At 47.4% G+C, this 25,247-nt stretch overlaps 1 protein-coding gene across 4 annotated transcripts in view; it reads right to left on the bottom strand.

Annotated features, from left to right (window-relative positions):
- Window positions 1–25,247, bottom strand: part of LOC147446999 (callose synthase 10-like) — a 315,061-nt gene that overhangs the window by 181,064 nt on the left and 108,750 nt on the right. For all 4 annotated transcript variants that reach the window (XR_015189580.1, XM_086522908.1, XM_086522907.1 and 1 more), the window contains 3 exons: window positions 3,239–3,346; window positions 3,030–3,129; window positions 2,834–2,957 (listed from right to left, as the gene is read on the bottom strand). Coding sequence is in view for 3 of the 4 variants with exons in the window: in XM_086522908.1 (XP_086379034.1) it covers window positions 2,834–2,957; window positions 3,030–3,129; window positions 3,239–3,346 (332 nt within the window). In the remaining variant the exon portion in view is untranslated. The remainder of the gene's footprint in view (window positions 1–2,833; window positions 2,958–3,029; window positions 3,130–3,238; window positions 3,347–25,247) is intronic.

The raw sequence follows: 25,247 nt of genomic DNA, 5'->3' as shown, positions 1-25,247 counted from the left end.
CATCATCGAGCCAAGTTGTGAAATTCTTTAAGGCATATCCTTGGGTGACTAATGTTTTTTTAACTGGTGATTTTAATAACTCCCGTGGTCCCACAAGCATCTAATCTGTGAGAGACACTGATGCTTGGTCATCCTGGTTTGTTATAATGCACAATGTGGTTACTTTCCTGCTTGCTTACACTTGTTGCATACGGATTGATCATTCACTATCTGTTGGATCACATTCTTCTATGGTTGTCATTACGTTTGGCGTATCCACCCATGATCACTATTGCCTCATGATTAAAGGTTGCACTCACATGTATGGCTTGGTCAAATTGTTCCTCATGGTCCGTTAGTTTGGCAACTTGGTTACCCCATTGGTTCGGATGTCTTATTCAAAGAGAAAGTTCTTGAATTTTGACTCTTCCTGAATGTTATATCAATTATTAGAAGTTTTCTACATGGCCATTGCATGTACATCTATGGATAGTCCAATCTATTATGGCTTACATATATTTTCATCTTCTACTATTGGAAACACATCGATCACTTATGTCCAAGGCCATGGAATATTTGTGGGAAACCGAAGTTGATTGCAACGGACTGCATTTGCTAAAAGAACCTTAGCATGTTCACCAAAGATGCAAGGAGACCTTGGCATTAACTTCCACCTGCTTTTTTTAAAGGCTTTTTTGCTGCCTACATTTCTTTGACAAGCAACAGCCCTGGACTAAGATGCTAGCAGGGCTATGTGGACACACGAGAGTTCGTGCATATGGTCATTGGACACACGATTATATGGATCCCGTTTATGGACGTGCTTCTTTTCCTATACTTGGTTGCCCATATACCACTTGCTTTTTGCTTGGCAGCAAAGATTACGCTCTCTCCATGGGTCTTGATGACCAGGCAATTTATTGCGCTCTTCCATAAAAATCATATAATCTCTCTGCTATTGGTATACGTCCCAAGAATGATGTGATTTATACGGATGGTAAGGTTCTTTCTTCCTGCCGCTGTTCAAAAATGGCATTTGGGGGATACATCATCGACTAATATGGAGCCAGTTCCTCTGCTTGAGAATGTGGCTGTTTTGATCACCTCAGCTACTCCTCTATTGATTTTCATACACATACGGCTTCCAATGCACATCACTTGCTCATTCCTGCCCCCTAGATTTTGCAGCATTTACACGAGCCCATCCACTCATGGAAAAGTATTCTACAAATGATTTGGAAGTGCTGCAAATTGCCTGTCAAACAGACAATTTTCTTTTGGTGCTCTCACAAGTGTGCTCTCTTGTTGGCTCCCTTCCAGCACATTCGGCGTTGCTTCTTCGTTATGTTGCTATTGCTGAGATAGTACCTCACATGTTATGACATTGCTCTCAAGTTCAAGATTCTGTTCATGAAGTTACACAATTGGCTGGAATCTCGTGTTTATGTTGCTATTGCCGTCAATGTGTTGAGGCAGTACCTCATATGTTATGGCGTTGTTCTAATGCTCAATATTTTTTTCGTGAGGTTATGTAAACCCTGTAATTTAGTTTCCCTTGCAGCCGTTTCGGAATATTTTTCTAGAGTTTTTCAACTAAATCGACCATTATCAAAGTATGAGCACTTCCGTACCTTGGTTCAATTTTCGGCTCTTTGGGTTGTTTACTATACACGCAATCATCTTCAGCAGGCTTTTTGTCATGGCAACAGTTCTATAGTTTTACCCTATCCATACATTCGTACTCAGCTCCTTCAATAATCCCTTCATGATTGTTTGCATTTGGGAGACAACACACTTCAGGTTTTTTATGACTCTTTCCAGCCTTTTGGCGTGGTTTCACCCATCTTGGGTGGCCATATCTTCTACATTCCTCTAGTCAATCAAATACTAGTTTTACTGGAAAAAAAAAGTGTTTGTGTAGTTTTGGGAATGTCCAGACGAGTTGTTGTGGGGCGGGGTTGGTGTGTGTGTGTGTGTGTGTGGGGGGGGGGGGGGGGGGGGGGGGGGGGGGGGCATGCCAGCACATGGTTTCTTCTTTGTGAGTCCTGAGGCTACACAACCGCTGCAATATTGTCCATTCTAGAAGAATTTTAATGATTGAGGTCAGCACCTACTACAGAGTGCCAATTTAGTTCTTGGGTTCTGTCGGTGCACTTTGGACTGCTTATCATAATCGTAATCATCTTCAGCAGGATATGTGTCCTTGGAGCGCTTCTTTTGTTTTGCTTTACCCGTACTTTTGTACTCACCTCATTCATTTTTTCCCTTTCGGACACATTTCAGTCTAGCAGTTTCAGGCTTTTTATAATTGTTTCCAGCCTTCTCATGTGGCTCCAGCAGTTTCCAGTGGTTATATCTTGTATAAACAAGACAAATGTTTTACATGGAAAAAAAAGGTGTCTGTGTGTGTGTGTGGAAAGATCTTCAAGGCTTTTTATATTGCCAAACTGCATGGCTGGTTTAAAGTGGTTATATCTTGTATATAGCAATACAAATGTTTTCCCACCAAAAAGGTGTGTTTGTGTGTGGAAAGATCTTCAGATTTTTTTTAGTTTGCCAAACTGCATGGCTGCATTTGGCTGGCGGATACAAACTAGATGTGCATTTTGACAGCCTGCAATTGATTAAGCCTATTTTCGTGCTTCTCTAAACCATAAATGATTGTCAGAGAATGGAACAAGATTGATAATTGACACCTTGAAGCATTAATTATTGTTGCTAGTACTCTCAACATTTTGGACTTCACGAAATAAATCATGCAGTTCATGCATCCACTAGCATAGCAATAGAGCATTTTATTTGAAGACATTTGTAGTTGAAGAAAAGAAGTGAGTTTTTGCAATGTGCACTCTACCAATATAAGTATCCAGTTCCACAGCTGCATCCTCCATAAAACAAAAAATGCGTAATAATGCGAGCAATAGCATGACCTTGAGAAATCACATAGACCCCCATCATCATTCCAACGTCCAACATGGCTGCAATATATATCCAATAGTTCAGCACACGTATACCAAATGATAGAGACCATGCAATGATTTGCACCTTACATTCAATGAACTTCATAGCAAAAAAGGTTGGTCCAAGACTTAACAAAATCTTTAAAGTTTCCAGATTGCGCTCCGAGGTAAAGGCAAGTACAGCCATGCCCTGAAAGGACAATGGAGTATAAACAAAAATATCAAAAGCAGATGACCCATTACACAAAAAAGAAAACTATCTGTAGTAGGATATTGATGATGCTTCAAAAGCTGCTTACCTGAAGCATCAAAAGTAGTAGAATCCACACCCGAACAAAGCTGTGACAGAGATGTAGAAACGTTCGATACTCCACAAATGAAACCTTTTTTGACCTCAGCTTTTTTCCCTGGACATCAAAGACCCTGCGTATAAGCACTGATATTTACATATGATCAGGAAGTGGTTGGGCACGTAGAGTCCTACACATATCTAGGATTTGTCTCTGTAGGACCATTTTTCTCTATGAGGGAGGCAGCAGCTTCGAGAGCCACCCTTTCAATACTCTTTGGGCACACCATTGCTCGCATGGACATGTTCATAGATCAGCATGACTATCAATCTCATGCAGATTGATACAGAGAAGCCATGGGTGACTCGCACTCGGGAGTTGAGAAAGAAAATAGATTTTTCACGACAGCATTTTCTTAGCATTATTGAATATGGATTTATTTTACGACTGGTTCACACCTCAAATGGGGGGTTCAATATGTCATAGGACAGCTCCTCCCATCAGCTGTCAATAGAGACTAGTAGCTACAGTTTGGTACGCTTAGGGCAAGCTGCAGTGATCAACAGCCAAAGACAAAGGAGAATTACATATGTCAGAGGAATGCCCAATGTATTAGAAATTTAGGGACAATTTCATTGTTTCTTCAGATATGGTACTGATTAGAGATCCCTTGGGCTATTCTTACTGGAGTTACATACATTTATTTCTGAGTTCGGCACGCTCTAGCAAACAACCCATTGAAAGGTAGGTTGCAGGTTTCTTAGGAGGTGAATGGTGAGCAGCGGTGGGGAGATGGAGGATGAGGAACACTAGGTATGCAGCTGCAAGGCTTATATTGCCATCGGAGGCTACCCTATTCGGAGAGAAACGCTCCCTTCGCTAGCTCTTACGGTAACGATGAGTGCGTGCTAGGGAGGTTACTCAAGATTTAGCAACAAAGAGAGATCTGTTTACAAGGCCAAACGATACCAGGCACGGGGGCTAGACACAGATCACCGCAATCTTTGAGAGAGCCACCCCACCTCCGGCACCCACAAAGCAAGGAGTTACCCTTCAGAGAGCAACAATACTCAAAGCCAACTGGAGACACAGAGCACCTGGATTTCAAACACCAACGGGACATGGTAGAGGTTAGAGATCAATTTCATCGCGACTGCACAGTGTCTCACTCAGCTCAAATCAAAGCCAAGCATTCTCTTCATGACAACCCAATCTTTGACGTATACCATATTGTACCCCTAGTATAGTACATCATGGAGTTACCTAGAGTGCATATCGTATATGTATACTAGAGTGCATATCATGTATGTATACTCTTTGTATACAGTTTTGCATTCTGACCCCCCAGTGGAAGAGCTCCATCCTCCTCCATTCATAATAGTCACCACTCATTGTATGCCCAGAACACCAATTTTCAGTTGGCTTTAGCTATAGTCAGTGTTTTCATTTCAGCTTTTCCTTTTTTGGGATGACGAAGGATACATCACATATGCACATTAAGCCGATTTTGTCCTTTTGAAGAAGTTAATAAAACCTCCCCCCGCCCTCCCCCCTCTCTCTTTATTATTATATGCTGATGATATTGTGTTGATATCAGAGTCGCCGGAGAGCATGCAGAGACAGTTGGATGCATTGCACAACTTTGCAGAGGATAGTGGACTGTCTGTGAACCTTGGGGTTATGGTGTTTAACACCATACCACAGTGGGTATGGAGATCGGCACCTACACTCGTATATGGTCAGGACACTCTGGAGTACAGAGATGAATATACATATCTGGGGGTGGTATTCACAGGACCGAGGTTTACTCTGAGGAGAGCAGCAGAGACTAGACTGTCCAGAGCCTATGCGGCATTGGGAGGGCTAGAGAGGATGTGTTCGCAGGTTCAGTTTCAAGAACCACGAACAAAGCTATGGCTCTTTGATACTTTGGTTGCTTCAACTATGCTTTATGGGGTCCAGTTTGGGGACCATCTGTGAATCATGACAGTTAGAAGAACTTGGAGAGACCCTTGGTATTTATGATATCCCGGATGATTAGAGCCAAGGCCTCCGTACCACATGCGATTATTCGAGCGGAGGTAGCCGCCCCTCCTATAGAGATTGAGGCTCTTACCACGTCAGTGTCCTTTATGCACAGTCTATGGGATACACATAGAGGCAGATATACTAGACTGGCTCTTGAGTCCTCTAAATAGTTAGCGATGCAGGGAGACGCATCATGTGGGTATGCGCAGATAACCTCATGGTTTCAGAGGCACGGTCTCAGCATGGATAGATTGCCTCCCTTTCAGTATTCCCTGGATGCACCCTCCCTGCCAGTTACATGGACGGAGATCACTAGACTCATTCGTCAGGATCTTATACAGTTGGACACTAGGAGGACATGGGTAGAGCCGACGCAGGAGTTGGGCACGTAAAATGGCTTTCTACAAAGAGCATCTTCTCCAACTTTCGGGAGATGGGTTTGTGACTCGTCCGAGCTACATGGACACTCATTTGTCTCATGGTCTGCGATGTGCTATTGGTCAGATTCGCACATCCTCACACCAGCTGGAGATTGAGACGGGTAGATTCAGAGGGATACCACCGGAGTCTAGGATATGCCAACTATGCGGTAGAGAGCCAGAGACAGAGCTACACTACATATGCCACTGCACTCTGTATTATGAGATACGAGGGCACTTCCATTGCTTATTCAGGGAGGGTTTTGGACCCCTAGATAGAGTCATGAGATATCAGGACCAGAGATGCCTTGGCTTATATCTACTTGAGCTACACCGACATAGAGACAATCTGTTGGGGAGACATGGAGTACGACAGTTGCAGAGACAGATCACAGATTTCTTTGGATCGAGGGAACCAAGAGACCAACCACCAACACAGGGTTGTACCCGCATTCATACCAGAGGCACCCTCATTGAGAGGGCGATTGAGCTCGGGAGATCGAGACGACCACGACCGAGACACAGGAGCACACTACATCGACGAAGACTTGAGCAGAGGATCAGAGGCATTCTAGCACAACACCCAGATTGTCATTGAGGGCCTATTCTACATTTTCACATTTCACATTTCACACTTCATTTCAGTTTTCATTTTTATTTTTACTTTCAGTACTTTTTGTACTTGTACTTCAGACATTGTATTAGATTCACCACTTTGTATCTGATGGTCTCAAAGGTCATTTTGGCCTTTTGAAGACGTTAATATATCATTTCATTTCTCTCTGACACTCAGAGCTATCATTGAGGAGGGCAGGTCACATGGGAGACGGATTTATTGTAGCTTTGTGGATTTCCGCAAAGCATTTGACATGGTACCGAGAGCTCGACTGATGCGCAGACTGCAGGAGATGGGGGTGCCCACAGTGTTGATTTGGGGGATTATGGCTTTATACAGATCAGTGATGGGACATGTACGCACCCCAGAGGGGATATCTGACTTAGTTCACTCCACTATCGGGGTGAAACAGGGTTGCCCATTGTCTCGTACTCTATTTGGTATGTATGTTGATGAGGTGTCTGATTACATTGACAGAGAGGGTGATAGAGGTGCCCAGCTGGCAGGGACGTGGATCCCATTGTTGTTATATGCTGATGATATTGTCTTGATCTCTGACTCACCAGAGGGTATGCAGCGACAGTTGGATGCATTACACAGTTTTGCAGAGGATAGTGGATTGTCTGTAAACCTTGGTAAAACCAAGGTCATGGTGTTTAACACCACACCGCAGTGGATCAGGAGATCGGCACCGACCTTCACGTATGGTCAAGAGATTGTGGAGTATACAGATGCATACACTTACCTTGGGATAGTCTTCACTGGGCCGAGGTTTTCTTTGGGAGAGTAGCAGAGACTAGACTGACCAGAGCTTATGCGGCCTTGGGAGGCTTGGAGAGGATGTGTTCGCAGGTTCAGTTCCAGGAACCTCGGACAAAGTTATGGCTCTTTGATACTTTAGTAGCCTCAGCTATGATGTATGGGGTACAGGTATGGGGACCTTCTGTAGGCCAGGATGGTTGGAGACGTATGGAGAGGCCCTTGGTATCTATGATCTCCCGATTGATTAGAGCCAAGGCCTCCGTACCTCACGCGATCATTCGAGCAGAGCTAGCTGCCCCCCCCATGGAGATTGAGGTGCTTACCAGATCAGTGTCCTTTGTGCACAGCCTATGGGATACTACTAGAGACAGATATGCTAGACTGGCCCTTGAGTCTTCCAGACAGTTAGCTCTACAGGGGGACACTTCATGCTGGTATGCACAGATGACTTCATGGTTTCAGACGCATGGCTTCACCATGGACAGGTTGCCCCCTTTCCAGTATTCTCTTCAGGCACCCTCGCTGTCTCTTACACGGGTGGAGATCACTAGACTCATTCGTCAGGACCTGATCCAGCTCGACACCAGGAGGACATGGATAGAGCCGCCTCAGGAGTTGAGCACGAAGATGGCTTTCTATAGAGAGCATCTTCTCCACCTCACAGGAGATGGGTTTGTGATTCGACCTAGCTACATGGACACACATATGTCTCATGGTTTGCGTTGTGCCATTGGTCAGATACGCACATCCTCACATCAGCTCGAGATTGAGACTGGTAGATTCAGAGGGATACCAGCAGACAACAGGATATGCCGATTATGCCAGAGAGAGCCAGAGACAGAGTTGCACTACATATGTCATTGCACAGTGTTCTATGAGATACGGGGGCGTTTCCACTGCTTATTCAGAGAGGGTTTTGGTCCTCTATCTAGGGTCATGAGTTATGAGGATCAGAGATGTCTTGGACTATATCTACTTGAGTTACACAGGTATAGAGACACTTTACTCGGGAGAGCTAGAGAGAGGCAGTCCCAGAGACGCATTACAGATTTCTTTTCACTAGATATGGGACAGCCAGAGGAGCAGCCACCACTGCAGAGCTCGTCCCACACTCATTCGACCACTACTGGCACTCTCATCGACCGAGCATTGGAGCTACAGAGATACAGACGACCGCGACTGAGGAGAGGAGCTACACAGCATCGACGGAGACTACAACAGAAGATTCGAGCCATACTCTCTCGACATCCAGAGTGCAGATGAGGATGGATCCTCACCATTTCTTCCATCTTTGTATCACATATTGTTACATCCAGTTTACCGGGTACCTATTGTATCAGCTGCTACACCCACGTAGTTTTAGATTGTAGTAGTAGTAGTAGTATTTTGTTCCACTTCTAGTTCTTTTCTAGTTCTTTTGTACCCAGACATGGTATTAGATTCACTATTTTGTAACTGATTGGTCTCATAGGTCATTTTGGCCTTTTGAAGACGTTAATATAACATTTCATTTCATTTCATTTCATTTCTCTCTCTCTGGTGCGAGCAGGACTACGAGCAGGTTTGGCTCTCTGGTGCTTCAGCGGGACCTGACCTGCACGCTACAGCCCCTACAACCCCACGCGCTCCCCCCCCTACAGCCCCTCGCACCAGTCTCTCCCCCCCCCCCCCCCCCCCCCCCCCCCCCTCGCGCTGCCCCTACAGTCAAGCCTCCCCTCATTGCAGTGCTCCTGGCCTGTCGTCCGCCCTACAGCAGCAACCTTCATGTGCGCCACTCTGTCAGCGCGACCTACTCACAGCCAACTGTGCAGCCAGCGCACGTCGAGCTCACAGCCCACTCGCTAGGAATTGCTGCAGGCAGCGCGTGGGCAGTTCACGCGTAACACTTTGTGCAGCATGGGATGCTTCATCGGGATGCTATGCAGGCTGCTGTTTGAACGCGAGCAGGTCTGCCATGTTATCTCTCTCTAGTGCGTCAGGTGCTTCAGTCCCTTCATCGAGTGGAACTCCAGGTACTCTCTCTGGCTCAGTAGCGGTGACAGGTGCAGGTGACAACAACATATCACAAAGGGGCTGAACCTTTGGAACTTTGGCTGAACTGGTCGAGCGCCCGTAGTGGGCTGTGGATGTAAAGATACCCGCATCGGGTTGTGGGGGTTTTGGTTTCTCTGCGTGGACTCAGCTGAGCCATAGCGTCGAGTTGTTTTCGAGGTCGTGGTGGCTGATCTCTCGAGTGGGTCTTTAGCCCATACTTTGACCCGGGCATCGTACGCGTAGGATTCAGTGGGAAATTCTGTGCGCGAAATGGTAAGTGAGCCTGATACATCTATTGAACGACAAAACATGGAAACAATCTCCCCTGCACTGGACCTTCCACAGGACACGGAAGCCGTCAATGTCTCACCTGTTTGCAAGTCGCGAGCAAAGGCAACCTTCATGCTCACAAACAAGCGGATGGCGCAGATGGAGAGGAAATGAAGGAGTGGAAAACAGAGATGGAAGGATGGTGGAAGGAGAAGGCCAACCTCCTTCAGATGGTCTTCAATGAAGGTGCACAATGGAAGAAGGAGAAAGAGAGCCTTAATGCAAAAATACAGACACTCAAAGAAGAAGTCTCAGCCCTCAAACAGGAGAGCCCAAACGCCGAGATACAGATACTCAAAAGAGAAGTCTCAGCCCTTAAACAGGAGCTTGCTGATAGAGTAAGCAGTGGACTAGAGGAAGGCGAATTTCAGCCCTCGGTAATAGACGAAATCAAGGAAATCAAGGAGCAAGTAAGGATGATCACGGAGGAAGAGAAACTGAGTGTGGCAAAGACATCTACATGGGCGGAGATGATAGCAAGGACACAGAAAAAGGCGGACGAGGCCGAAAAATGGATCGAGGTCGCCAAGAAAGGGAAAGGTCAAGAAACTCCTTGTACACCGACGCTTATCAACATGACCCTCGAAGAGGAACAAAGAAGGCCGATGCGAGCACTGCATGTGAGAGTGACCGGTTTCAAGGACATAAACAATGTGGAGAAAGAGGTCACAAGCCTTACATCCATGATGGGGATGGAGAAGCCTTTGCACACAAAGGCATGGAGGGTAGGTAAGAAAAGTGATGGCGCGGGAGAGTCCTCAAAGGGGAGAGCTCTCATACTACGCTTCCCCTCGTTGGAAGAGAAGAAGGAATTCTTGAGGAAGAGGCCTACTCTCAAAAAGACAGGTATTTTCCTCGGTGATGACCTGACTCTCTCACAGCTCGCACATATGAGAGAGGTAATGCCAGAGATTACAGCGGCAAGGGAGAAGGGAAAGATAGCCTTCTACAGAGATGGACGGGTGGTGATTTTAGAGCGGCGCACTGCATGACGGTGCGAGACCTATGGGACCACACTGAAGATGGCTACCAGGAATTGTAATGGGTCTATGAGGTTGGACGTGGGTGCATTTGAGGACAGTTTCAAAGACAAGGATATTGTATTCTTCTCAGAGACTCATCAGGCCCCTCGACAGGTGATGCCACATGTGGTGGGATACAGATGGGAGACAGCTCACAGGACAAATGCGAGATCTGAGCACGGGAGTAGAGGTTCAGCAGGAGTAGCAGTGCTATTCAGAGAGGAACTACAACCTTTACTGCATATTATACGAAGAGATGATCATGCTAGATATATGTGGGTGAGACTGAGAGCTTACAAAGGTCAATTCCTATATATTGCCATATGTTACTTTCCTCCCAGTACATCAGTGTATGCTGCATCCAGAGGGCAGTCGCCTTTCTCTATACTAGACGATGACATATGGGAGTTTTCTAGGGATGGTGATATCATTCTCCTAGGGGACTTCAATGCCCGAACGGGCAACTCGCAGACAGTCTTCTACGACACTTTAGATGAGATGCTTAGAGAGTTGGATGTGGATGAGCTGAGACTTGATAGATGCTCAGATGACAGCGAGCAGACGGAGTATGGAAGACTCATGGAAATGACGACTACACATGGATTAGCCATACTTAATGGTTTACAGCGATTTCCTGGAGCAGCCGGTTTCACATGCTTCCCACAGAGACATGGGGCCAGTACAGTGGATTATGTTATGACACAACCGAGCTTTGTACCCTGCATTCAAGATTTCACAGTGGGAGCCAGGCCAGTGGGCATAGCAGTAGATCATGCTCTCTTGACACTGTCCGTTAAATTTCAGTATAGTACAACCCAGACATCAGGAGGTAGGTCACACACCCGCTATACATTTACACCAGAGACTAATTTCGTTTATACATAGGAGATCTGGAACGTCTATTGGGAGGCACAGCTGGCACAAATGATACAGGCCTCTCAGTGGAGGAGTGCACCACTCTACTGACTAAGACATTGCATGGGGTTGCATCAATGGCATACCCACACACTCAGCCAGGAGACGACATTCTGGGAGCATGCCCCAGAATAGTTGGTATGATGAAGAGTGCAGAGAGATGAGAGCCCAGCTTCAGAGGGATCTTATTTTAGGAGTCATCACCTACAGACAATCTCGGATTGCTTTCCGACGCCTTGTGCGACACAAGAAGCGAGCTTACCTAGCTCAGATGGAGCAAGATTTATATCACATGTTCTTGAGTAGGGACTCAGGAGAGGCATGGCGACTCTTCCATGAGCACTCCCCTCCCCCAGTGATTACTTCACCTGATGTGTGGGGCCAATATGCAACATCATTATATACGGTTCCTGGTCAGGAACCCCTTCCAGACCCTACCAAGCCTTGCCCAGCTACGAGCACTTTCTTTACATCAGAGATGGTACAAAGGGCCATCGACAGGATGAGGACCGGGAAGGCATATGATCATGACGGTCTAGTAGCGGAGCACTTTATACATGCCAGGGATATGCTGATGGAGGTTCTCGCAATGTTGTTCAATCGTGCCATGTGTGAGGGGTTACCTGAGACTTGGAGGTTGTCTAATATTGTGCCCATCCTCAAGGCTAGTGACCCTACAGAGCCTGGGAACTACCGCACTATTATGGTTGGACACACATTGGCACGGTTGTATGCATCTATTCTGGAGCAACACTTGAGTAATTGGGCAGAGGGCGAGGGTGTACGAGCAAAGGGTCAGGCCGGCTTCAGGAGGGGTTTCTCCACTCTTGATCATATTCTGACACTCAAGGCCATCATTGAGGAGGGCAGAGAACATGGGAGACGGATCTATTGTAGCTTTGTGGATTTTCGCAAAGCCTTTGACATGGTACCAAGAGCTCGATTGATGCACAGACTACAGGAGATGGGGGTGCCCATAGAGGTGATTTGGGGGATTATGGCTTTGTACAGATCAGTGATGGGACATGTATGCACTCCGGAAGGGGTATCTGATTTAGTTCACTCTACTATTGGAGTGAAACAGGGATGCCCATTGTCTCCTACTCTATTTGGTATGTATGTTGATGAGGTGTCTGATTACATTGACAGAGAGGGTGATAGGGGTGCCCAACTGGCAGGGACGTGGATCCCATTGTTGCTATATGCTGATGATATTGTGCTGATATCTGACTCACCAGAAGGTATGCAACGACATTTGGATGCACTACGCAGTTTTGCAGAGGATAGTGGACTGTGTGTAAACCTAGGTAAAACCAAGGTTATGGTGTTTAACACCACAACGCAATGGGTCAAGAGATCAGCACCTACTTTCAAATATGGTCAGGAGATTGTGGAGTATACAGATGCATACACTTACTTGGGGGTAGTCTTTACTAGGCCGAGATTTTCTTTGAGAAGAGCAGCAGAGACTAGACTAACTAGAGCTAGTGCGGCTCTGGGAGGAATGGAGAGGATGTGTTCGCAAGTTCAGTTCCAGGAACCTAGGACAAAGCTATGGCTCTTTGATACTTTGGTTGCCTCTACTATGTTATATGGGGTGTAGGTTTGGGGACCTTCTGTAGGCCAGGATGGTTGGAGGCGTATGGAGAAGCCCCTGGTATCTATGATCTCTCGACTGATTAGAGCCAAGGCTTCCGTACCGCATGATATCATTCGAGCGGAATTAGCTGCCCCCCCTATGGAGATTGAGGCGCTTACCAGATCAGTCTCCTTTGTACACAGTCTATGGGACACTACCAGAGACAGATATGCCAGGGTGGCTCTAGAGTCCTCCAGACAATTAGCTCTTAATGGGGATACATCATGCTGGTATGCACAGATGGCATCATGGTTTGAGACACATGGTTTCACCATGGACAGATTGCCTCCTTTTCAACACTCTCTACAGGCACCCCTGAGGTCTCTGACACAGGTAGAGATTAATAGACTCATTCGTCAGGATCTGATCCAGCTGGACACGAGGAGGACATGGATAGAGCCGATACAGGAGTTGGGCACAAAGATGGCTTTCTATAGAGAGCATCTTCTCCACCTCACGGGGGATGGGTTTGTGATTCGACCTAGCTGTATGGACACGCATCTTTCTCATGGTTTGCGTTGTGCCATTAAACAGACATGCACGTCCTCACATCAGCTCGAGATTGAGACTGGCAGATTCAGAGGGACACCAGCAGATAGCAGGATATGCCGCTTATGCCATCTAGAGCCAGAGACAGAGGTACATTACATATGTCATTGCACAGTGTACTATGAGATACGAGGCCGTTTTCATTGTCTATTCAGAGAAGGTTTTGGGCCTCTATCTAGGGTCATGAGTTATGAGGATCAGAGATGTCTTGGGCTATATCTACTTGAGTTACACAGGCATAGAGAAACTTTACTGAGGAGAGCTGGAGAGAGACAACCCCAGAGACAGATCACAGATTTCTTTACACTAGATAATGTACACCCAGAAGAACAGACAGAGGAGCAGCCAACAATGGAGAGGTCTGCCCGCACTACTGGCATTCTCATTGACCGAGCATTGGAGCTAGGGAGATCTAGACGACCCCGATGGAGAAGAGGAGCTACACAATTTCGAAGGAGGCTACAGCAAAGGATTCGAGCCATACTTGTTCGTCGTGCAGAGTGCAGATGAAGATGGACCTCTATGAAGATGGATCTCTACCTCCCTCCCATATTGTCTACACATTGTACTCCTTAGTTCACACATTTCACGCCTTCCACCTTTCACACCTATCAGCTTAGTTTAGGATTCCGCAATATTCATATTTTGATATTTTGTTATCCTAGTTTAATTTATTTTGTTAATCTGACTTTGTATTAGATACACCGCATTGTAACTTTCTGGTCTCATACGTCACTTTGGCCTTTTGAAGACGTTAACATAAAATTTCATTTCATTTCATTTCTCTCTCTCTCTCTCTCTCTCTCTCTCTCTCTCTCTCTCTCTCTCTCTCTCTCTCTCTCTCTCTCTCTCTCTCTCTCTGAGACAGATCACAGACTTCTTTAGAGCTGGCACTCGACACCCGGAGGAGTTACTACCACAGCAAAGCTCGTCCATTTACACCAAAGGCATACTGATCGACAGAGCGATTGAGCTGGGGAGATCCAGACGCCCACGACTGCGGAGGACTACACAGCATCGACTAAGGCGGCATCAGAGGACTCGGGTCACTTTGGCTCGACATGCACGACGCCCGGTCAGACTACTGACCATGGAGGAGATTGATGAGATCCGCCAGCGATCGATGCTGAATCTCATCTCATCTCATGTGATCTAGCTATCCCAGCTAGTTGTTTAGCTGCTTAGTCAACACCTAGCAGTTTAGGATTCCATAGTATTTTATTTTGTCATTTTGTCATTCTGTCATCTTGTTACGCTAACTTTGTATCAGATCCACCACATTGTAACTTTTTGGTCTCATAGGTCACTTTGGCCTTTTGAAGACGTTAATATAACATTTCAATTTCATCTCTCTCTCTCTCTCTCTCTCTCTCTCTCTCTCTCTCTCTCTCTCTCTCTCTCTCTCTCTCTCTCTCATGCTACTGCTATATTGTATCATGGTGACACTTATCCCCACATTGTACCTTTGTGGCATTACACCATTACTCAACTTACCAGCCACCCATAGGAGTCGGTAGCACTCCTATCTCAGTTTTTAATTTGTACTTTTCTTTGTCTGTATCCAGACTTCCTACTAGACTCACCATTGTAATGAGTTTGGTCTCATAGGTCATTTTGGCCTTTTGTAGACGTTAATATATCATTTCATTTCATCATCTCTCTCTCTCTCTCTCTCTCTCTCTCTCTCTCTCTCTCTCAACCACACACACACACATGGGTCTCTCACTGTTTTTAGGGTTTCGAAATTGCCTTTCGGCTGTTTTTAAGGTTTCATCACTATTTTTTTCAGTTTTTAGTGTTTCGAAACTGTTTTCTTGCGGTTTTTTAGGGTTTCGTCACTGGTTTTTGGAGTTTTTTTAAGGTTTCCTCACCGTTTCTTGCTGTTTTTAATGGTTTTGACACTGTTTTTTGCTGTTTTTTAGGGTTTCAAATCTATTTTTACTGTCTTCTAAGCTTTCACAAGCGTTTCTTGCTGTCTTTAGGGTTTCTTACATTTTTTGGTTTTTTTAGACTCTCTCTCTCTAAAGAGGAGCTGAAACCACTACTACAGATTATCAGGAAAGATGAGCAAGCAAGGTATATGTGGGTGAGAATGAGAGCCGAGACAGGTAGATTTCTATATATCGCTATATGCTACTTCCCTCCAAGTACATCAATCTACTCCTCACCTAAAGGACAGTCCCCTTTCTCCATATTGAATAATGACATATGGGAGTTCTCTAGAGATGGAGACATCGTTCTCTTAGGAGACTTTAATGCCAGAACGGCCAACTCTCAAGCAGTATTCTATGATACTTCTGAGGAAATGCTGAAAGAAGTGGATTTATCACAGAGGGGGCTTACTAGGAACTCACACGATAAAGAACACACTGAATATGGGAGACATCTCATGGAGATGGCGACTATACATGGTTTGGCCATACTTAATGGTCTAGAGAATTTCCCTTTATATGGGAGATTCACATGCTTCCCGCACAGGCATGGGGCCAGTACAGTGGATTATGTCATGACTTCACCAAGCTTTATTTCTAGTATCGAGGACTTTAAGGTGGGACCCAGACCGGTTGGGATTGCAATGGATCATGCTCTCTTGACCTTATCAATCTCCTTCCAATACAATATCTCTCAAGTACAAAGGAAGAAGACACACACAAGATATAGTTTCATGCCAGAGACTGATTCACTCTATGTGGAAAAGATCTATAATAGGATGTGGGCAGCCGAGCCAGTATATACTGTAGAGGAGATTACTTCTCAGTTAACAGAGATACTACATGGAGCAGCACAAGAGGCATACCCACATACTCAACCTGATCAAAAGAGAGGATCTAGGAACATGCCTCAAAACAGTTGGTATGACGAGGAATGCACAGAGATGACAACCCAGGTCCAAAAAGAGCTTACACTTGGGATCATCACATATAAGCAATCTCGGATTGCTCTTCGTCGTATAGTACGTCGCAAGAAAAGGGCATTTTTAGCCAAACTGAAGAAGGATTAATACCAGCTCTTCTTGAGTCAAGACTCAAGACTCACATGAGGCCTTCTGAACCCAGCCTGTCCTGCTGCTCGTATGCATCCATTCTTGAACAGCAACTGAGTAAATGGGCAGAAAATGAGGGCATACGAGCAGCAGGACAGGCTGGGTTCAGAAGGGGTTTCTCCACTTTGGACCATATTCTTACACTCAGAGCCATTATTGAGGAGGGTCGGGCACATGGGAGACAGATGTATTGTTGCTTTGTGGACTTCCGCAAGGCATTTGACACAGTACCGAGGGCCAGATTGATGCACAGGCTACTGAAGTTGGGAGTACCCACAGAGATCATATGGGGGATCATGGCTTTATACGGCTCAGTGACTGGCCAGGTACACACTCCTGAGGGGATTTCTGACATTGTTCATTCCACTATTGGAGTGAAACAGGGGTGTCCTTTGTCCCCTACACTTTTTGGTATGTATGTAGATGAGGTCTCTGACTACATTGACAGAGAGGGTGATAGAGGCGCTCAGCTGGCAGGGACATGGATCCCTTTATTATTATATGCTGATGATATTGTGTTAATGTCAGAGTCGCCAGAGTGCATGCAAAGACATTTGGATGCATTGCACAACTTTGCAGAGGATAGTGGACTATCTGTGAACCTTGGTAAAACCAAGGTTATGGTGTTTAACACCACACCACAGTGGGTCAAGAGATCGGCACCTACACTCGTATATGGCCAGGACACTGTGGAGTACACAGATGAATATACATATCTGGGGGTGGTATTCACGGGACCGAGGTTTACCCTGAGGAGAGCAGCAGAGACTAGACTATCCAAAGCCTATGCGGCATTAGGAGGGCTAGAGAGGATGTGTTCGCATGTTCAGTTTCAAGAACCACGAACAAAACTATGGCTCTTTGATACTTTAGTTGCTTCAGCTATGCTTTATGGGGTCCAAATTTGGGGACCATCTGTGAATCATGACAGTTGGAGGAACATGGAGAGACCCTTGGTATTTATGATATCCCGGATGATTAGAGCCAAGGCTTCTGTACCACATGCGATTATTCGAGCGGAGGTAGCCGCCCCTCCTATAGAGATTGAGGCTCTTACCAGATCAGTGTCCTTTATGCACAGTCTATGGGATACACATAGAGGCAGATATACTAGACTGGCTCTTGAGTCCTCTAGACAGTTAGCGATGCAGGGAGATGCATCATGTTGGTATGCACAGATGACCTCATGGTTTCAGAGACATGGTTTCAGCATGGATAGATTGCCTCCCTTTCAGTACTCCCTAGACGCACCCTCCCTGCCAGTCACACGGACGGAGATCACTAGACTCATTCGTCAGGATCTTGTACAGTTGGACACCAAGAGGACATGGGTAGAGCCGATACAAGAGTTGGGCACGAAGATGGCTTTCTACAAAGAGCACCTTCTCCAACTTTCAGGGGATGGGTTTGTGACTCGTCCGAACTACATGGACACTCATTTACCTCATGGTCTGCGATGTGCTATTGGTCAGATTCGCACATCCTCACACCAACTGGAGATTGAGACGGGTAGATTCAGAGGGATACCACCAGAGTCTAGGATATGTCAACTATGCGGTAGAGAGCCAAAGACAGAGCTACACTACATATGCCACTGCACTCTGTATTATGAGATACGAGGGCACTTCCATTGCTTATTCAGGGAGGGTTTTGGACCCCTAGATAGAGTCATGAGATATCAGGACCAGAGATGCCTTGGCTTATATCTACTTGAGCTACACCAACATAGAGACAGTCTGTTGGGGAGACATGGAGTATGACAGTCGCAGAGACAGATCACAGATTTCTTTGGATCGAGGGAACCAAGAGACCAACCACCAGCACAGGGTTGTACCTGCATTCATACCAGAGGCACCCTCACTGAGAGGGCGATTGAGCTCGGGAGATCGAGACGACCACGACCGAGACACAGGAGCACACTACATCGACGAAGACTTGAGCAGAGGATCAGAGGCATTCTTGCACAACACCCAGATTGTCATTGAGGGCCTATTCTACATTTTCACATTTCACATTTCACACTTCATTTCAGTTTTCATTTTTATTTTTACTTTCAGTACTTTTTGTACTTGTACTTCAAACATTGTATTAGATTCACCACTTTGTATCTGATGGTCTCATAGGTCATTTTGGCCTTTTGAAGACGTTAATATATCATTTCATTTCTCTCTCTCTCTCTCTCTCTCTCTCTCTCTCTCTCTCTCTCTCTCTCCCCCCCCCCTAGGTATTGTCTCAAAATCTTTTCAGAGACCCACAAAGCAGCAATCGATTTGATGTCCATGTGCTCGACGTGGAAATATATGACTAAACATAGAGAATCCTCTCTCTCTCTCTCTCCCCCCCCCCCCTATCCTCTGCCCCTACGCACCCGCACCCCCTGCCCCTGCGCTCCCACTACCCTGCGCGCTGCCCCCCCGCTCGCTCCCCCGCCTCACACCCTCTGCCCCTGCGTCCCGCTACCCCGTGCGAAACCTCTTCCTCTCCCACCTCGCACCCTCTACCCCTGCGCACCCGCACCCCCTGCCCCTGCCCCTGCGCTCCTGCTACCCCGCACGCTGTCCCCCCCCCCGGCTCCCTCTCTCTATCGGGATAGGCCCCCCCGCTCCCCCCCCCCCCCCCCCCCCTATCGCCTATCGTGCTGCCCTCTCTCTATCGCACCCCCCCCCTTTTTAATAATTTTTAACCCTACTAAACTCTAAACTCTTTACATTTGTACATTTGTACATTTGTACATTTTAACTCTATCACCTATCGCGCTGCCCCTTTTTTAGTGCTGCGTCTCTCTCTCTCTCTCTCTCTCTCTCTCTCTCTCTCTCTCTCTCTCTCTCTCTCTCTCTCTCTCTCTCTCTCTCTCTCTCTCTCTCTCTCTCTCTCTCTCTCTCTCTCTTTTATGAGGTGCCAGGGCAGCCTCCTATCCCACAGCCACACGAGCCACGCCCCACGTGCTCCTCCTTCTTTACAGCAGAGATGGTAGAGAGGGCCATACGCCGCATGCAGCACAAACGATCAGCTGACCATACTGGATTACATAGTGAGCACATCATTTATGCGGCCTCCACTATAGCCCCGTTGATTGCACATGTCTTTAACCGGGCTATAGGGGAGGGCTTCCCAGAGGAGTGGACACAGCACACCATAGTGCCTATCCACAAATCTGGCGACACCCTGGACCCAGGGAACTACAGGACTATCATGATTGGCCACACGATGGCCAAGCTATATGGAGCAGTACTTGAGGAACAGCTCAGCTGCTACGCAGAGATCGAGGGTTTACGAGCTCCAGGCCAGGCAGGTTTCAGACGAGCTTTCTCCACCACTGATCACATCTTCGTTCTGCGCTGCCTCATTGATGGGGCAAAGGCGCGGAAGAAGAGGCATTACTGCTGCTTTGTGGATTTCTGCAAGGCCTTTGACACAGTCCCACGCGAGAGACTCTTCCAACGCCTTCACAGCATTGGGGTACCAACAGAGATGATTTGGGCCATATATGCTCTCTACGAGAGGGTGACGGGTCGAGTTCGTTGCCTAGGCGGTTTTTCAGAGACCATTGCTAGCACCATTGGTGTTAAGCAAGGATGCCCACTCTCCCCGACACTCTTTGGGCTCTACATCGACGAGATCTCCGACTACATACTGCGAGCAAGGGGAGAGGGGAGCGACTTGGCAGGTACTCCGGTCCACATCATGTTATATGCTGATGATATTGTGTTGATTTCAAAGTCACCGGAGGGCTTGCAACGCCATCTTGATGCCTTGGACGAATTCAGCACACACAGGGGGTTGACTGTGAACCTTGGCAAAACCAAGGTCATGATCTTTCACACATCCAGTGCAGTGAGGAGCGCTGCCACCTTCACAGCAGCAGGAGGACAGGTTGATGTAGTCACCTCCTATGTCTACCTTGGCATCACATTCACCAACCTACCAGGACCCTTCACTATGAGGCAGGCTGCTGCTGATAGGCTCACCTGAGGATATGCAGCTCTGGCCATGCTAGAGCGGAGATGCCACCAGGCACACTTTCAGGAGCCCCGCACGAAGGGGTGGCTTTTCGACACCTTAGTCACCCCGGCCTTGATGTACTCGGCGGCAGTATGGGCACCAGGATTGACAGCTGACCAGTGGACACAGCTTGAGAGGCCACAGGTATGTATGATCTCACGCTTGCTCCGCAGCAAGAAGACAGTGCCACATGACATTATTAGAGCCGAGCTCGCCACACCACCTATGGTTGTAGAGGCACTATTCCAGACAGTCTGCTTCATCCAGAGGATGAGAGAGCTACCTCCTGACAGACTTACTCGTAGAGCATTTGAGGCAGCTATACAGCTATCAGAGAGTGGGCATGAGAGAGCATGGTACTCATAGGTCAGAGCATGGTTTGAGGGACACGGTCTTGACATGGAGAGCCTACCACCATTCCAGTACGACCCCCACTCACCATATGTTCACCTCTCTCGCAGTGAGAGGAACTTGGTATTGAGACAGGATCTGTGGCAGCTATACACTAGGAGAGTCTGGGAGTCACCTGGCTTGGGGACGAGGATGTCAGATTACAGAGACCAGTTTCTCACCATATTGTCTGGGGGGTTCATACAGAGACCACGCTACATGGACACATATATGCCACATAGCTCACGGGTGGCGATTGGTCAGCTGAGAGTGGCTTCACACAGGTTAGAGATTGAGATCGGGAGACATACTGGTGTTCCCAGGGAGGAGCGAGTCTGCAGAGCCTGCACAGAGGAGGTGGAGAGTGAGGAGCACTTTGTATGTAGATGCAGAGCATACACTGAGATCAGAGGCAGGTATGAGGCCTTATTCAGAGGACAGTCCACTCTCCGAGAGATCATGGACTCTCGAGATCAGAGACAGCTCGGACGTTTCTTACTAGAGATACAGAGCCATCGGGACACACTACTACAGCCACACACAACTACACAGACAGAGGGGAGACAGTCGCAGCTCACAGACTTCTTTCAGAGGATTGCCGCCCCTCCCTCACCAGACACTCAGAGGGGAGTGACACTCCCACAGGCGGAGGTGAGCCGAGCTAGACGACGACCACGAGTCACAGGCTACAGGGGCGCGAGCTCCCACCACCGACAGATCGAGGAGATCCGAGCCCGGGAGCGCCGTGCCACTGAGGAGCGAGTGGCTCAGATGAGGGCCGACCCGACAGCTTTCATCCGGGTAGCCTTGGCACCAGACCCGCCCATGTACCACATCTTACATCCCCCCATTAGTACAGGATGGAGCTAGATAGCTTGATGCATTCTCATGATTGTACTACCTTGAGCATATAGACATGCATATACCCCTAGAGATAGAGCTCCATCCCTCCTCAGATACTCCACTACCTACATTCAGTTCAGTTTTGTTTCATTCATTTGTCTTTCCGATAGACGGATGACATACACACCATGTACATTTGATTTGTCTCATAGGCCGATTTCGGCCTGACATAGACGTTAAAAATCTCTCTCTCTTTCTCTCTCTCTCTCTCTCTCTCTCTCTCTCTCTCTCTCTCTCTCTCTCTCTCTCTCGCGCGCGCGCGCGCGGTCCCCCCCCCCCCCCCCCCTCTCCTCTCTCTCTCTCTCTCTCTCTCTCTCTCTCTCTCTCTCTCTCTCCATTCTTGCTGCTGCCCATTGCTCCCGTCACCTGCACATTTCACCCCCATCACACCCAACCATAGTCTTTACACACAGCAGCAGCACAAAACACTTTCACTGCACAATATCCATACAGTATGTCATCACACACACACCTGCAGTGCATCATTACTACATAGTGCTGCACATTGCACTTTATTAACAGAAACAGCACAAAAAAAAAAAAAACAGCAGGAACGTACAGACTGTCAGCCAAAACCAAACAGTAGGATCAGGTTACAGATCTTCAGACCTATCAGATTTTCAGCAGGCATAGAATTTCCAGAATTGCTTCTCTCTCAGCAGACAGATTTTCAGCTATATTATGTATGCATAATTGAGGACAACAAATATATTCACATGGTGCAAGTATCTTGAATAAGCCAAAATGGGGCTGAGCCTCTGGATATTTGGCAGAGCAGACTGAGTGTCCCGCAGTGGGCTATGGTAGTGCATATACCCGCATTCGGGTTGTGGTTATTACTTCTCCGCCTGGACTCAGCCGAGCCAGGGCGTCGAGCTATACCCGCATCGCTAATGGAGGCCATGAGCGCTTCGCCAGTGGAGACCATGATCGTTTCGCCAGTATGTAAGCCCCATACAAAGGCAACCTTTGTGCTTACAAACAAGCGGATAACACAAATGGAAAGGGAGATGAAAGAATGGAAAGCAGAGACGGAGGGATGGTGGAAAGAGAAGGCCAACCTTCTTCAATGTTCCTCAACGAAGGCGCGCAATGGAAGAAGGAGAAAGAGGACTTGCACGCAGAGCTACAAGCACTTGAGGATTCACAAGCACTTAGAGAAGAGGTCACAGCCCTCAAGCGAGAGCTTGCGGATAGAGTAAGCAGTGGACTGGAAGAAGGGGAATTCCAGCCCTCAGTGATAGAGGAGATCAAGGTCATTAAGGAGCAGGTACGGATGATCACAGAGCAAGAGAAGCAGAAGGTGGTAAAAACGTCTTCGTGGATGGATGTGATCACGAAGACGCAGAAGAAGGCAGATGAGGCCGAAAAATGGATAGAAGTCACTAAGAAAGGGAAAGGGAAAGAAACCACATCCGTTCCCACTCCTACAATCATCAACATGACTCTAGAAGAAGAGCAGAGAAGGAAAACTAGAGCCTTGCATGTAAGAGTAACCGGTCTAAAAGACCGAGATGATGTGGCAGGGGAAGTCGAAGAACTTCTCCGCATGATGGGTAGTGAGGCTACTCAAACAAAGGCATGGAGGGTAGGGAAGAAGACACAAGGCAATGGAGAGACTTCAAAAGGGAGAGCTTTAATAATCCGTTTCCCATCCATGGAGGCAAAGAAGGACTTCTTGAAGAAGCGCCCTACACTAAACAAAACGGGCATATTCCTTGGAGATGACCTCACTCTCACACAGCTTGCGCATATGAGAGAGGTAATGCCAGAGATTCAAGCGGAAAGGGAGAAGGGAAAGACAGCCTTCTACAGAGATGGCCAGGTGGTGATTGTAGAGCGGCGCTCCACATGACGATGCGAGACCTATGGGACCACACTCAAAGTTGCCACCTGGAATTGTAATGGATCTATGCGCCTTGATGTGGGTGCTTTTGAGGATAGTTTTACGGGAAGAGACATCGTCTTCTACCATGAGACACATCAGGCCCCGGGGCAATCTATGCCTCACATTAGTGGGTATAGATGGGAGACAGCTTGTAGACAGGAGACACGATCAGAGCATAGAGGGCGGGGCTCAGGAGGAGTGGCAGTGTTATTCAGGGAGGAGTTGCAACCATTGATACATATAGCCCGCAGGGATGAGCAAGCTAGGTACATGTGGGTGAGATTGAGAGCAGAGACATGCAGATATCTCTACATCGCTATTTGCTACTTTCCCCCGAGTACGTCAGTTTATGCACCACCCAGAGGACAGTCCCCCTTCTCTATTTTGGATGATGACATATGGGAGTTCTCTAGAGATGGTGACATCATCATTCTAGGGGATTTCAATGCTAGGACTGCCCATCATCAGACAGTATTTTATGATACTTCAGAGGAGATGCTGAGAGAGTTGAATGTTGCAGAGACGGGCCTATCCAAATTATCACAGGATGGAGAACACACTGAGTATGGAGGATACTTGATAGACATGGGGATTGCACATGGATTGGCCATCTTGAATGGCCTACAGAGATTTCCCGCTGCGGGGGGTTTTACATGCTTTCCACACAGACATGGAGCCAACACCGTGGATTATGTCATGGCACAGCCGAGCCTCATTTCTAGTATCCAAGATCTCACGGTTGGACCCAGACCTGTTGGTGTGGCAGTGGACCATGCTCTTGTGTCGTTGACCATCTCTTTTCAGTTTAGTGTAGCACACAGGCTACGGGCAGCAGTCCCTACTCGCTAGACCTTCACACGGGAGACGGACTCTGTATACATAGATGGGATCTATAGACGCCTGTGCACAGAGGAGCTAGGGCGACCTCTGGAGGAGCTTACTACTATACTGACACAGACACTACATGATGCAACAGCAGAGGCATACCCACATACCCAGCATGAGCAGAGACGCCGTTAGGGGAGCATGCCCCAGAACAGTTGGTATGATGAGGAATGCCGCGACACTAGAGCTAGACTTCAGAGGGAGGTGCTTTTAGGGGACATCACTCACAGACAGTCACAAATTGACTTCGGACGCCTAGTGCGGCGGAAGAAGAGGACATTTTTGGCTCGCCTAGAGCAGGATCTATACCAGCTATTCTTGAGTCAAGACTCACGTGAGGCATGGCGGCTCTTTCATGAGCACTCCCCCCCCCCCCCTGCCATCACTTCTACAGAGACCTGGGGCCAGTATGCATCATCTCTGTACACAGTTCCTGAGCAGTCCCCCCCTTCCCGACCCCCCCGATCCATGCCCACACACATGTGCTTTTTTCACCGCTGAGATGGTGAGGAAGGCCATTGATAGGATGAGGACTGGGAGAGCATATGATCATGATGGCTTAGTGGCTGAGCATTTCACGCATGCCAGAGATT

Source organism: Adiantum capillus-veneris, chromosome 11, assembly GCF_014529385.1.
Source record: "Adiantum capillus-veneris isolate H3 chromosome 11, ASM1452938v2, whole genome shotgun sequence".
NCBI lineage: Eukaryota > Viridiplantae > Streptophyta > Polypodiopsida > Polypodiales > Pteridaceae > Adiantum > Adiantum capillus-veneris.
This window is presented reverse-complemented; position numbering and strand designations above follow the sequence as displayed.